This window comes from Sarcophilus harrisii, chromosome 4, assembly GCF_902635505.1.
Source record: "Sarcophilus harrisii chromosome 4, mSarHar1.11, whole genome shotgun sequence".
Lineage (NCBI taxonomy): Eukaryota > Metazoa > Chordata > Mammalia > Dasyuromorphia > Dasyuridae > Sarcophilus > Sarcophilus harrisii.
Genome location: NC_045429.1, coordinates 95705645 through 95719788, shown reverse-complemented (window position 1 = coordinate 95719788; position 14144 = coordinate 95705645). Strand labels below are relative to the sequence as shown.

The following is a 14144-nucleotide window of genomic DNA, read 5'->3' as shown; positions in this document are numbered from 1 at the left end:
TGGCACAATGGATAGCATTAAAATTTGAAGTCAGGACCTGAGTTCAAATCCTTTCTCAGAAACTTCATGGCATCTGAACAGATCACTTAAGTTCCCTCTGCCTCAATTCTCTCATTTGAAAAATAGGAATAATACTTTCCAAGATTATTGTAAGGATCAAATAAGATAACATATGCAAGGCATTTTGTAAACCATATAGTGTTATATAAATGATAGGGTTCTGGGTTTTTTAATCTTGGCTATAATAATAACTATGTTTTTTTTAGCTTGGCTTTTTTTGAGTGGATAGTTATGTCAGATCTCTCTAAAATGATCATAAACTTAATTTAGGAGGCTCTGCATTGCTCCAGGGCTTGAATTGATGGACATAATGTCCAACAAACAAGGGTTTCGAAGAACCTCACAAACCTGTAGAGGATTCCTCTTCTACTTGAACTCCATACTGTACCTACTTACTCTATGACTGTAAAAACTCTTTTTTACTTGCTTTATGTTTCACCTAGTTGTAAATAACTACAAAGTCACTAAAAAATAGTTCTCTCTGCTTGTTACATCATTTATATATCAAAAATCTTGTATAATTTTTACATATACATGAAAGATACCTTGTTGGAGGAGAGCCTTTAAGGTAGCATTTTGCTCTATTAAACACTTTTAAAAAAATCAATGAAAAATAAGCACAATATGATTTTATATTCTTTATACCTTTCAATAAATTTATGATCATAAAGATATGGTCTACTATGGAATACCATCTGTGAAAATCTGCTTATTCTATTCTAATAACAATCCCAATCCAATAAAGATTTATTAAATGAGAGGAACTCTGCTAAGTGCTGGGGATAACCCTGTCCTCAACAGGCTTCCAATCTAGAGGAGATAACACACAAAAGGGGAAAGGAAAGATGAGGAGGGGAAGATATCAAGAAGCATCCAGAGCAGATATATCTTGTTCCATGGTGTTGAACCAGGCAAAGCAGCAAATGCAGAGTGAAATCTTTGGATCTAAGAGTCCAGTTTCTTCCCTTTATAAGGGAAAGCTTTGGGAGGAATTTGCTTTTTTGCATTTTTGCTCACCAATCAGAGAGAAAAGGAGGCTGAGGAAAGTAAAATCAATCAAGTCTTGAGTTAACAGCAGGGTGGCAAGTTTAGAATTGATAACTTCTCTTGGAAGGGCATCTTGCTATGGAGAGTTGAAACCAGGCAGGGTAGCAGAAGCAAAGTGGGCTATAGTAATACCCTAACTAAAGATGCTCTCAATGCATGTTTAGATTATTCTCATAAAAATCTGTATAGCTGGTGAAAGGCACTTATACCTCCAAGCCACTTTTTTGGGGTGAGGAAGTGGATAAAATTTAGATCAGATTCTTCCTTTCTATGTCTTTGGCATTATCCTCTATTAATTTTCCTTCAGTATTGATCCCTCAATATGTATGTATGTACAATATGCACTGTAACCTCCTGAATTGATCTCCTCTGGATATGTCTTTTCTTCAATCCTTTCATTCTAACTTCTTTCAACAGCATGTGCAGGACAGTAACGTCCAGAGTCCAAAAGTGGAATCTCTACCATCATTAATAATGAAAAGAGCTTGTTTTTTAAAAGTACCAATGAAGAATGAAGTGAGAAGAACCAGGAAAAGAAGCAAAGACCGACACCAGTTCCAGAGGACTGAGGATGAAGCATGCACCCACCTCCTGACAGAGAGGTGATGAATTCAAGATTCAGAATAAGAGAAACATTCTTGGATATGGCCAATGTGGAAATTTTTTGCCTAATTATGCATATTAATAAATTCTTGTTCACTTGCCTCTGCTTTTCCTTTTTTTTTTTTCTTTCAATTATGGAGGGGAGAAAGATGATAAGAAAAAAGGAAGGTCATTAACATTTTAATTTTGGACAACAGAAGGAAAACAAAGAAGAATCAAATAGGAAGGATAGCTGTGAAAGTTAAATATTGAATTATTAAGTATTTTAAAAGAAAACTAAACTGTATATAATAAAGATGATAATTTTAAGTTCAGTTTTCTTTTTCTATTCTACTATGTTTAAGAAATATTCATTCTATTTGATATTTAAGTTTAGAGGCAAAAATTCTTTTAATTGGAAGGGTTTATTGAATTTTTCTCTGGAGCTAATGTTCATACATAAACAGCAATTATTTTTGCAATGCAAATGATCATAAGTGTGATATAAGATGAATGTCCCAAGAAATTTTACTTCTTGTTGCCTCTGGATTCATCCTCTTTTATTTGTCTCTCCAAGAATAGCCACTGGCCTAGCCTTCCTTCTATCTGCAACTTCCTTTTATCTTCTGGATTACTTTATATGACAACTCATAAATGTAGTAAGGAAGATAAAACACGTACTATACACAAGTAATTACAACATAGGGTTTATTGATAAATGCTGTAAGAATGGTACTAATAAAGAGTTAGAAGCAGTTTAAAAGAGTGAAAGCTCACATCCAACTATTGTTTATCATGGAAAGCTTCACAGAGAACATGACTTTAAAAATGGCCAAGACTTGAAAAAGCACTGATCAGAAAGGGCATCAAAGAGTTATGGTACTCCAAGCTAAAAGAGCAGTATGAGAAAAAGCACAGAATTAAGAAGAGGCAAAAACTGTTCAAGAGGTAATTTCTTTGTCTAGAGAACAGCAGATTTTTGTAGAAGAGTTAAGATAAAGTTGCTAAAGTTGCTGAGGATAGATTATAGTAGGGCTAAGGAGAGTAAATATTATCTAGTAAGAGAGAAGAGACATTGACCAGCTTTAAGCAAAGGAAAAAATATAATCAGAGCAGTGATGTGGGAAGATGAAGCTGTCAGAATAGGGCCGGGTAGATTGGAGGCAAAGAGACTAAAGCCACCAAGTCTAGTTAGAGGTTACTGCAATATTCTTCTAAAATTCTAGAATTCCAACTGTGCCTTAACATGTAAACTACAAGAAGGCTGTTCTAGATAGTGCCTGTGACACTGTAGATACTGAATAAATATTAAAATATTCAAGTTAATATAGATTCACTCAGGTCAATGCTGGACTAGTATTTCCCAGCAAGTTGTGCTTGCCATGTGAATGAGCAAAAGGAAATCTGCTGCATAATAAATTCAACTAGCTTCAGATCTCTTCTTCAGGCCTTCAACTTTTCAACTTCCTTCACTGAAATTTAACAGGCCACAGAGAATCAGACAGGAAGAGAGAACACACCGTCCCTTCATCCCCAAACTGACCAGGACATTGGCCTACTAAAGGATCAAATTTTGCATTCAGACTTCCACATCTTTATTACAGGCAGCCTGGCAAAGTTTAGGAGAAAACAGGCTCCATTACAAGTTACCGATGTAACATTTTTTCATTCAATTCAATCTTTCTAGCCAAAAATATTGCACATACATTGGAATTATTCTGCATCCATGATTCTGTAGTACTCAAATGTGTGCCCTCACAGGGAAATACTGAGTCTATTAAGCTAATGGTCTCATTTTGAGGGATCAAATGTAAGAGCTTTATGTTATCATCTAAAATGATCCACTGTTCAAAAAAGATCCTAAAGCCTCAGGAAATGTTCAAAAACAGAAAGAATGAAACAAAAGGGTATGTGAGTAAATCTCTCCAAATGTATGTCTGACTGCAAAGCAAAGCTTCATATAAATTATTTTAGATTAATCTCATTATTTTATGGAGTATTAGGCTGAATATACTATCATCTCACTTAGCATTAAAAAAGTCTTGATCAAACTGTTTAAGAAGATATATTTTTGGTAACCACAGAATATCCAAATTTTAAAAGTTACAAAATAAAATGAAAAATACACCATCCCTTTCTTCCCCATGTGGCACCTGCCTTTCAACATTTTATCACCAACCAAGAATTGAAAGAAATTAAAATGTTGAAGATTTTAAGCTGTATTTAAGGATTATAAATTAAAGAATTAAATTATTTACTAGGGAGAAACAAAAAATACTTGTCCCTAAAGTATACTTGCAAGCTTTCCATTTGGAATCCTGAACCTTCAAAATTTGATCTTCATGTCATCTACTAACTTACGATCAGAACATTTGAGTCCCTCATATAAGACTCCACAGGGCATTTTATCATATCACTACTTAAGAATAGCTAAATATGCTCTGCCAGAGCCCAAAGTTCTACAAACAAGTTTTTGCATAAAGTCTACATAACTAAAACTAAGACTTAAAAGTTTCTTTCATAGTACCCAATGACCTGGGTTTCAAATAAAAAAGAAACTCTTGACTCCCCAGCTTGAAAATGTTATTCATAAACTTCACTGTATTACCTGCCTCCTTCTCAGTGTCTGACTCAGAAGCTTCCTCTTCACCTTCTTCTTCTTCTGAGCTTGAGCTGCTAGATTCCTTAATCTCTTCCTCTGCTTCTTGGGACTTGGGTGTTTCCTCATCATACAGAATCTTCTCTTTGCTAAATCATAAATGAAACTAAATAGTGTTGACAAAAGCAATTTCTGAGGTTCACATGTATACAAGATTAACAAGGGCACTACCTTCAAAACTCTTTCCTCTTTCATTTCCTTCCTCTGAACCCCGGGTTCAAGTCCGCCTTATCTAACTATTTTATTTAAGCATATCTATCTTGAATGGCTCTAGGACCATACTAGCACTTTGGTGATAAATGTTGCTATTATCAGTGTAGATAACCTAAGATCCCTCAAATCAGGAAAAAAATACTAATAGGTCCAACTAATTTCAAAGCCCAATATATTTCACTCATTCTCACTGACTTCACTAAGAAATGCCAGTTCCCATACTCTCAAACAGCTCTGGATAATTCAAGGTCACCTGTCTGCAATCAATCACTAAGTATCTACTCAAAAGATCACTGTAAAGAAAACACTTTGCAGACTATAACATATTAATAACTGTGAGTCACTATTATTAATTTTAGTGACAAGATCTGTGATGATGATAATGATAATAATAAATGAAATTCCTACAATAACCTTCCTAAGAAGGCACAAAAAATAAGTAGAGCTTGTTATATTTCTCTTAGGTCTATGTGGGGCTGTGTACCATGGCACCATAATATCATGTATAAAAGAACTGAAAGAATAAGGAGCTATGTGATGCTGAAGCTCTGCTAATCTCACGTCTCTTAAAAACATGCATTTTCAGTGTCTAGAAAGACACTATAACTACCTTATAAAGTCAGATAAAATCCCATTCATCCCCATGCTTTCTTATTGTCAAATATCTTACTTTTTAAAAAGTCCACTTTGCAATTTGCCATTCAAGTCTGCTTCAATGAGTTTATTCCTTGTCTCTTTCTCACTTCGAAGCTGAGGATGGAAAAAGGAAAAGAGAAAAATAGCTTGTTGATTATTAAACATCAGCAGCAATGGAAGGCTCTTAAAATGGCATGTCTACCTTAGAGGTAATTATTAGGGTGATAGGAGTGATAAGAAGTGATAGGACAGAGACTGACTGAAGTTGAAGTTAGGTCTTTTTAACAAGGTCCTCACTATGGAACTACATGATAGGTTGACAAAGGAAGATGAAGTTGAAGCTTTGACTCAAGAAAGTTAGTTCAGTTAACATGCCAAAACATTTTCCCCCCAGGAAAAAAAAATAGAAACCCAGAAGAGGGAAAGTGAATGAAGAGAAGTCAATTAATTATAGAATCATTAACATATAAAAGCTTAAGTCAACTTTAAAAGCCATCCAATCCAATTCTCTCATTTCAGAAATGAGTATGCTGAAATGCACAAAGGGAAAGCGACTTGCCCACAGTCACAAAGGCACTAAGTGGCGCAACCAGATTGTGAAGCCACATCCTGTGACACTTAAGCCAGTGCTCTTGTTTCTGACCCAAAAAGATCATTCCAATATTGATTCATTATTTTGAAAAAACAGATTAATCCATTATTCATTCAAAAAGAAAACAATCATTAAGAAAACTTAGCACCCAAGACTAAGAGAAAGGGTTTTGATCATAGGGCATTCATAGGCCTGCAAGCTAATTCCCCCAAAACTATGGAAAACTGGAAAAGAAACCTCATCTACCAGTGAAGAAATTAAGGGTTAATTATAATCTACAGTCCCCTTTGACCATCTAGGTATAGCCAAACCCAACTACACACTCTACACGTGTCTATTTGAGGAACACTGTTGTGCCTAATCTTTGTCATTTAGAAAACAGTGGCATTTAGAGGCATGTTGTCCAACATAGGAGATGAAAAGAATTAGAAATTAATTATTCTGCTCTGAGCATAATTCTGTGTCATTTTACCACTATCTCAAAGTAAACTAAAACTCAAGTATCTCTAGAAAGAAGTAATGGCCCACAAAAACCATATGCCCTCCTCAAGGCCAAGTCCCAATATCAATAGAGCAGCAGAAAGAGGCAAAAATCATCTCTCCATTTAGATATTTCTCTCTTCTTCCCAGCCAAAACAACAAAGAAGGCAGAGGACCCTCACCCCAATATTTATGAATCTGCATTAGGCATTTTCTAAGGCCCACAGGCCCACAGTACAGCTCACAGAAGTGGGAACTCTAGCTTTTGCTCTATCATTTCTAAGAAATGAAACTTCTTTAAAATGAAGATGATGGTCCAGGGGAGGATTTCTTAATCTTTTTTTGTATCATGGAGCTGTCTGGTAGTCTAGTGAATCCGTTTGAATCTGTTCTGAGAATAATGTTTTTCAAAAGATAGGATCACAAAGAAAAACAATTATACTAAAACACAGTATCAATATATATTTTATGTTCATGAAGCCTAGGTTTAAAAATCCTGGCCTAGGGGAAGTCTAATGATCTTATCAGATTTAAAAATTCTATGCTGAATTAAACATCTATCTTTATATGTTTAAACTTTTGTTAAAGTCCTTTGTCCCTCCAGTCAATCAATATTTGTCAACAGCAGGGCACAACATCCCAAAACAAATCCTTCTTTCCTCCTTGGAGTCTTATGATCTTGGGACACATATGCCCACTACTCAAAATGTTTATTTCCAACAGAGCTCTAACCTATACCGCTTTCATTCATACTTGTTCTAAGTTCAACAATGCTGCTACATAAGGCAGAGTTCAGTGTCTGTCCTAACACTTTGCATAGTTACTACTCCCTACCTCACAGTCAACTAAAAGGTGAAAAAAATACTTCAGAATATGTATTAGAAGCCAGCAAATTTTTCAGCCCTAATCTCTGATTGTAATTCCCATAACTACTCCTCTTGTTCTTGTAATGACCACATTAGCACCCTGGATACCTTAGAATCAGCCGGAGTCAGGATAAGCAAAAGTCCTTAGTCTTTATTCTTGGTCTTTAGAAGTAGGATTGTGTTAGATGGAAGCAGAATTTCCACGACCTCCTTCTTCCTCATCTACCATCAAAGTGACCCTCACTAGTCTTACTCCACCCCCTAGTCCCTCCTACAATTCTCTGTATACACCAATTATCGAGCCAACCCAGAATAGTGGGAAGGGCCATTCCCCAAGCATATGCCCATAGAGTATTGTCCAATTGGTAATTGACCCTAAGTGCTTCCCGACCTCAGTGCAACGACTCAAGAGTTTCAGCCCTCTACATGTTCTTCACTCCAATTGTACAACCATTGTTTTCTTTCCCCAGATCACTCAAAAATCTTCATATGTAAACAGTGTTAATTATTTACTGTCTATGCACATATTGGTTTGAAGTTTCTACTCTGCCATCTTGATGGCATGGTGTTTTTGTTTATGCATTGGGTTTTTTGTTTGTTTTGTTTTGTTTTTGGTTCAATGAGGGGCAGAGAAGGGAACCCAGAGTCAAGAGAAACCCGGTTTCAAATTCTATGTCACACATTCACTAGTGTTGTGACTATGAACAGATCATGTACCTTATTTGAATCTCAAATTTGCTCATCTGTAAATGGGGATAATCACATATATCATTTCACAAAATTGTGATGAGAATTAAAGAGAAAGAATGTAAAGCTTCAAAAACATCAAAATTCTTCCTATAAAGGATAAAAGTTAGCATGTCTACGTTGCTAATTTGCACAGCAGCAAACACATACATTTAAATACTCAATTAGGACAGGAAGAATGATGATGATGATGATGATAAATCTTCAAATTTGTATAGTTAAGATTTCTGGAATAACTGAGAGTTTTCAAAATTATTCAGTGAAATTTTTAAATTTCTAGTAACAATCTCTTCAGTTTTTCCAACAATGCAATTCAACTTATGAAGTATCCAGGTACTTTTCTGTGGGGAAAAGCTATGATTCTATGACCATTATTTAGAATTTGGGGTTAATCAGAAGCTTAAAAATTCTAAAAATTAACAGTTTATTTTGCTACAAAAGGCAAGTTTCAACATTAGGAGTTTCTGGGATATTTCTTTACAACAGGCTATCTGATAGTCCCTGAAGAGTCCAATTATCACCTCAGGAATGCAGATGTGTCCATTTTAGTTCTCAGAGAGACATAACTAAAGCAAGTGGCTAAGATACTTGAAGTAGATAACAAACTGGTAAAGAAACTTAAATAAAAGCCATCCCCAGACATACCACATTCTGTTTCTTCTGGAGCATCTCCAAGTGTTCCACAAGCCCTTCATCAGCCACATCAAAGGGTGTTTGGCCCTGGCAATTAAAAAATAGGGATCATGATCAGCAGGAAACAAAAAAGCAACAAAATCAATGCTCTCTATACTAGGGACCACTCAACTTCCATGTTCTGCTTTTACATCCTGCCCAAAGAATCCCTAATTTTATGATATTGTCCTAATGCAAAGAAGACACATAAATGACAGTCCCTTAAAAATCATGTTTTACATGTTACAAAATTTAGTACTGGTGCCTTCCCCAATTCTTTCAAGGATACAGACCATGGGTGGACAACATTATATATAATTTCAGACTTCTTTGATATGCTTGTTAGTTTTTACTGAACTATTTTTCTCCCTACTCTTTTTTATGCTCTATTATAAGGAATGGTTCTCTGGGAGCAGGTGGAAGAAAGATATAATGAGAAGTACAGATGATGTAAAAATAAAATACGTCAATAAAAACTTATTTTTAAAAAAGGTAGCTCTAACCACTCATAACCTCTTAACATGCTATGAATCACTATGCCTCCTGCTATGTCTTCTTCACTGACCAGTTTGTTCCTAATATCCATGTCACAGAGTGCTTCCGCCAAGATGGAACAGGCCTCTTTCACCCCCCAATGTGCAGCAGCATGGAGGGGTGTCCAGCCATCATGATCCTGAACATTCAATTCATAGCCAGCTTGGATCAAAAGCCTGAAAAGAAAAAACAAAGGTAAAATGTTTAAAGCTGTAGTTTTCTGCAGAAGGACTCCTAGTTCATTTCTAGTTTAGCTTTGGGTCTTTAAACCCTAGGTATTCCCAGTGCCTAGCATGTACCTTATGCAGATAAGAATGGGATTGAATAAATATTCAATTAAAACAAACTGAATGATTCCCTCCACTCTTTAAGGCAAGGTTTAGAATTCAAAATCAATTCTGGGGGATCCCATCATAAACTCAATTGGCCAAAGATGGGATCTACGAAAACCTGACATTTTCCTGATACATTCGTGTTATTCCTACAAAGAACAATGAAAGATGTATACCTTCAATATGTATGCCAATTCAAGAATGATTTGAAACTTATACAAGTATCACATACATACATCCTATAAGTGTATTGTGATAATGAGCTTTCTATTTTCTCATGCAAGGAAAAGACAAAAATAGAAATTGCAAACCCAGTTCTTTGCAGGACACTTTCTAGAAAACCTCTTATACACTTATTGAATTGACAGACCTAGATATCCTTACTCTATTACGCTCAGCCAAGAAAGCCTGAATAACCAAAATCTACAACCCAAACTTGAGATTGGGGGAAGTGGGATGGGGAGAAATCCTGAAGTCCAAACTTGTTAGAAATCTGCTGAAGATTCCTAGCCCCATTTTAAATCAGTGAATCACAGAATTTGGATTTGGAAGTGCTTTTAAGGATTTTGTCAACCTTTGCATGGTGAAGAATTCCCTTTATAATACAGATGACAAGTGGACATTTGGCCTCAGATTGAGCCCATTACCTCACAGTAGGCAACCTACCCCAATGATAAGAATGATTGTCTTAAATGTGATTCAACAATTCAATAGGCACTTATAATCTACTGTGTGCCAGGCACTATTCTGGGTTCAGGAAATATAACAACAAAGCTGGTCATGCCTTCCAAGGCTTTGATTTCAACTAGGGAGAGAAAGTGAGACTAGGATGTGCACAGATAAGTACAGGCAGAATCTATAAAAAATAAATGAAGTCGGGGGACTATATTAAGCCTCAATTTGCCTGTTTGCAACTTACACCTGTTGCTCTTGCCTGGTCCCAGTCATTTATGTGTTTAGGGAAGCTTAGCTGATATCAACGTAAAAAGATAACACCCTTCATGTAGAGATTAAAGGATGAATAAGGCAGATGATGTTTTAAAACTAATATAGTGTATTTTTAAAAAAGCTTTTCAAGAAGTTTTATTCTTATACCTAATTGGAAGACAAGCAATACAGTGAATGAATTGGTGCCTATATAATTAGAGATCTCAAAGCCATTCCTAGAGATTAAAAAGAACCAAAATGATTACAGATTCATACTTTATTACAGGATACAATAGGTAGTGGTTGCACATGTTATTTGTGATAAGTCATAGGCTTGGAAGGAGCTTTGTGAAGTCTAGTAGGTCAGTGCTTCCCAATTTTTTTTTTTTTCCATAGAATACTCATATGCTTTATATTCCATAGCGTGCTTATATGCTTGTAAACGTGCAAAACTTCCAGCTATGGAAGAAGAAAAGAAGGGGAAAACTCATTATGAACAATGGCAAAAACTATTGAGTTTGCACCCTGATGCAGACACAAAAAAAGCTTGATGAAAGAGGAAACATAGACTGAGAAAATCTTTCATTCTGCTTCCAGAAGCATCAGTCCAAAGAATCACCAATAACTTTTCAGCTGACAAAACTTGCTCACCGTGCTAAGGAAATCATACCTGAGAACTTCAGAGTAGCCCTTGGCAGCAGCTACATGGAGGGCAGTGGCACCCGAACGAGCCTGCCTCACATCCTCAATTTTACCACTATTGAGCCACTGGCGAGCATCCTGCAACATCTGTTGCTCCTCTCCTTTTCTTGACTGCTCCAGATCCACGCCTGCAGAAACCAAGAGAGAGCAAAATGCCCAATTTGGTCCGGTAAGATCTTTTCTTTGTTTGGACCCCAAACATGTCCCCAAATACCATTTAACTCCTAGATTAGAATGCAAATGACATTTAAATACACACACACCCATCTTTGAGTCTGGTAGGGTATAAAATGCACTGAAGAGATCTCTTCCAAAAAGTAATTACGTTCTTCAGCCAAGTCTCTGTCTCTCTCATTTTTCTTTCTTCATTTGTATCCTTATTGGAGCAGAATATATTAGTGAATAAAGTATTGGAGATAGTCAAGAGATTTCTGGGATAGAATTCCAATCCTGATACTCACTAGCTGTGTAATTAGGGAAAGTGTATTTGCCTTATCTTTCAAGTAGGAATAATAATTATATGAACCTACCTTATAGAGTTGTTGTGAGACTCAAATGAAATAATATATGAAAAGCATTTTATAAATCTCAAAAGAATTTATGAATAAATTATTATTATTACTCTAAAAAATCAAAGTGAGACTCCATGATCACTAAGAGTACTGTTCTAAAATTCGTGGGTGTATGCACATACATGGGTGTGTTTATACATATACATACATCCATACAAACATATACACATCACTGTTAGTATTTAAACTGATGGATAACTTCTGATACAGTAATGAAAGTTCTACACAAAGGAGGATTTATGAAGAATACAAATTTACTCATAAGAGGAAGAGAGCCAAGAAAACAAATGCCTTACATTTGTTCAATACTTTTCAAGAACTTTTTTATACATGATATAGTTTTAGCCTCACAACAGATCTATATGTTAGGGATAAAAGGGATTATGAGATATATTTGAAAGAAGATGACACAGACATGAAGAGTCAGGTGACTTTGCAATTTCACACAGCTCGTTGGTGACATAGCTAGGTGAGCGCTAGAACCGGACTTCTCTGAATTCATGCTCCTAACAGCACAAGGAATACAATATATTTAGTTTCAAGTATAATCTAACTGCAAATCAAAACAAAAAGAAAACAAAAACAAACAAACAAACAAAAAAAAACACCTTTCTCTAAAGCAATTTACCAAAAATGATGCATATACATAAGCTGGAACATTACTCTGAGCTGAAAAATCTCCAGAGCAGCTAACTCCTACCCAAATATTATTAGTAAATAATACAGTGGTAACTGGAGTTAAATGTGTTCTCCTTCTGAAGAAATGCCATATACCTTTTAAAAGGTATTGTGGGGGACACACGACTTGTAAATTACTATATTACATTACTTGCTTTCACAGAAGGATTCTTTCTCAACACAGGAAAATCCAAATTTCATGCACACAAATCCAGATACACTCATTCTGTTTGGTCCTGACACCTCCCAGCTCAATTAAGACTACTAGTAATCTGAAATGCAGTTAAATTTGAGTGGGAGGGGCAAGATTTGTTGCAGGGATCTTAGATAAGATAAATAATCAAGGGTTGACAGAAGTTCAACCCTTCCAAGAGAAAATATCCCTCAGGTGTTAAGGACTAGACACATGTACTGAGAGTTTGCCTACACTCACACCTGAGACAAGAAGAGCAAATGTTTCAATTACAGATGGTCTCATAATTTAATACAGTATCTTCTTCCTCTAGCTTGTCTCAGAAAGAAGTACTCATTTTCCAACACTAACCCCTCAGACTGGGTACTCCATTTTCATCCTCTTTCTCTCCACCCCAGGGCTTTCTGCCACCCATGTCTGTTTCCACTTTCTGACTTTATGTCCCCATGTCTGAGATAATCGCCTTCTTCCTCTGCCTCCCAGCCTCCGTGACATCCCCGGGGTTTCCTTCAAGTCCCAGATAAAATCCCATCTCCTTCAGGAAGGCTTTTCTCATTCCCTTAATTGCTAGTGCCTTCTATTAGTTGATTATCTTCCATTTATCCTATTCATAGCTTATTTGCACATAGTTGCTGATACATGGTCTCTCACATTAAATTGCAAGCTCCTTGAGGGTGGAATTGTCCTTTGCCTTTGATTTGTAAACCCAGCATTTTGTACAGAGGGCACAGAGGAGGTATAAATAATTTATACAGTTTGCTTTTGATCAAAGCCATTCCTTTTACTTTAAATGCTCATCAACAAGGTAGGTTCTACCTGTTCAATCCCTACTTAGTCTACAAGATACAGAGTATAAATGCCATTTCTCCCAACACAACTGATTTGCCCTTAGCAAAAGTCTTTCTCTTCCTCCCCTGAAATCCCATAAGACTTTCACACATCTTACCTTATGCTATAGTTGTGTGTATGTGTATATTTATATGTGCATATAAGTGGGGAGATTATATATATATGTATATATGAACACACAATTAATATCTATGGATGGATGGATGAATGCATGCATGTACACAACACTTTTCTGATAAATTTTAAGGTCCATGAGGATAGAGACTCTCCAAACTTTTTTTTCTGAGGGCACCAGCCATCTCTTGATCTCTCTTGCATCTGTCCACTTCTCTTTTCATCACCCAGTCATCCTCTCTTTCCTAGCCTATTACAATAGAATCCTGAAGGTTCTTTTTACTTCCATCTGAACAAAACATCCAAAATTATATTTCTCAAGTATAAGTCTTACCTGTCCTTTCCTAGTAGCTCCCCATTGCTTCAAACTGTCCAGCCTAACCTCAACAGCCAGCCACAAATTGGGCTCTGGTCTAGCTTTCCAGCCCTATTTCACATCACTATGCCTTCCAGACAAACTAGATGACTTGCTGCTCCTGCCCCTATTTGCTGCCTCCTGCATTCACACCAGTTGTCTCCTTGACTAGAATAATTTTCCTCCTTCCCTCCAATACTGCTTGGGAGCCACCTCCTCTTCCCCTGGTGGTTGGCAGGCTCCTACTGCACCTCAGTTGGTATTCACTACTTCGTGTACCCACTGTTTATTCTTTCAGCAGAATGTAAGCTCCCTCAATGAAAGAACTGCTACT

The 14144-nt window shown here is 36.3% G+C and overlaps 1 protein-coding gene across 8 annotated transcripts in view; it reads right to left on the bottom strand.

Moving 5' to 3' along the window:
* PPP1R12B (protein phosphatase 1 regulatory subunit 12B) overlaps positions 1–14144 on the bottom strand; it is a 233711-nt gene that overhangs the window by 146511 nt on the left and 73056 nt on the right. For all 8 annotated transcript variants that reach the window (XM_031937143.1, XM_031937144.1, XM_023501872.2 and 5 more), the window contains 5 exons: positions 11018–11177; positions 9120–9264; positions 8528–8602; positions 5232–5311; positions 4298–4437 (listed from right to left, as the gene is read on the bottom strand). In XM_031937143.1, the coding sequence (XP_031793003.1) occupies positions 4298–4437; positions 5232–5311; positions 8528–8602; positions 9120–9264; positions 11018–11177 (600 nt within the window). The remainder of the gene's footprint in view (positions 1–4297; positions 4438–5231; positions 5312–8527; positions 8603–9119; positions 9265–11017; positions 11178–14144) is intronic.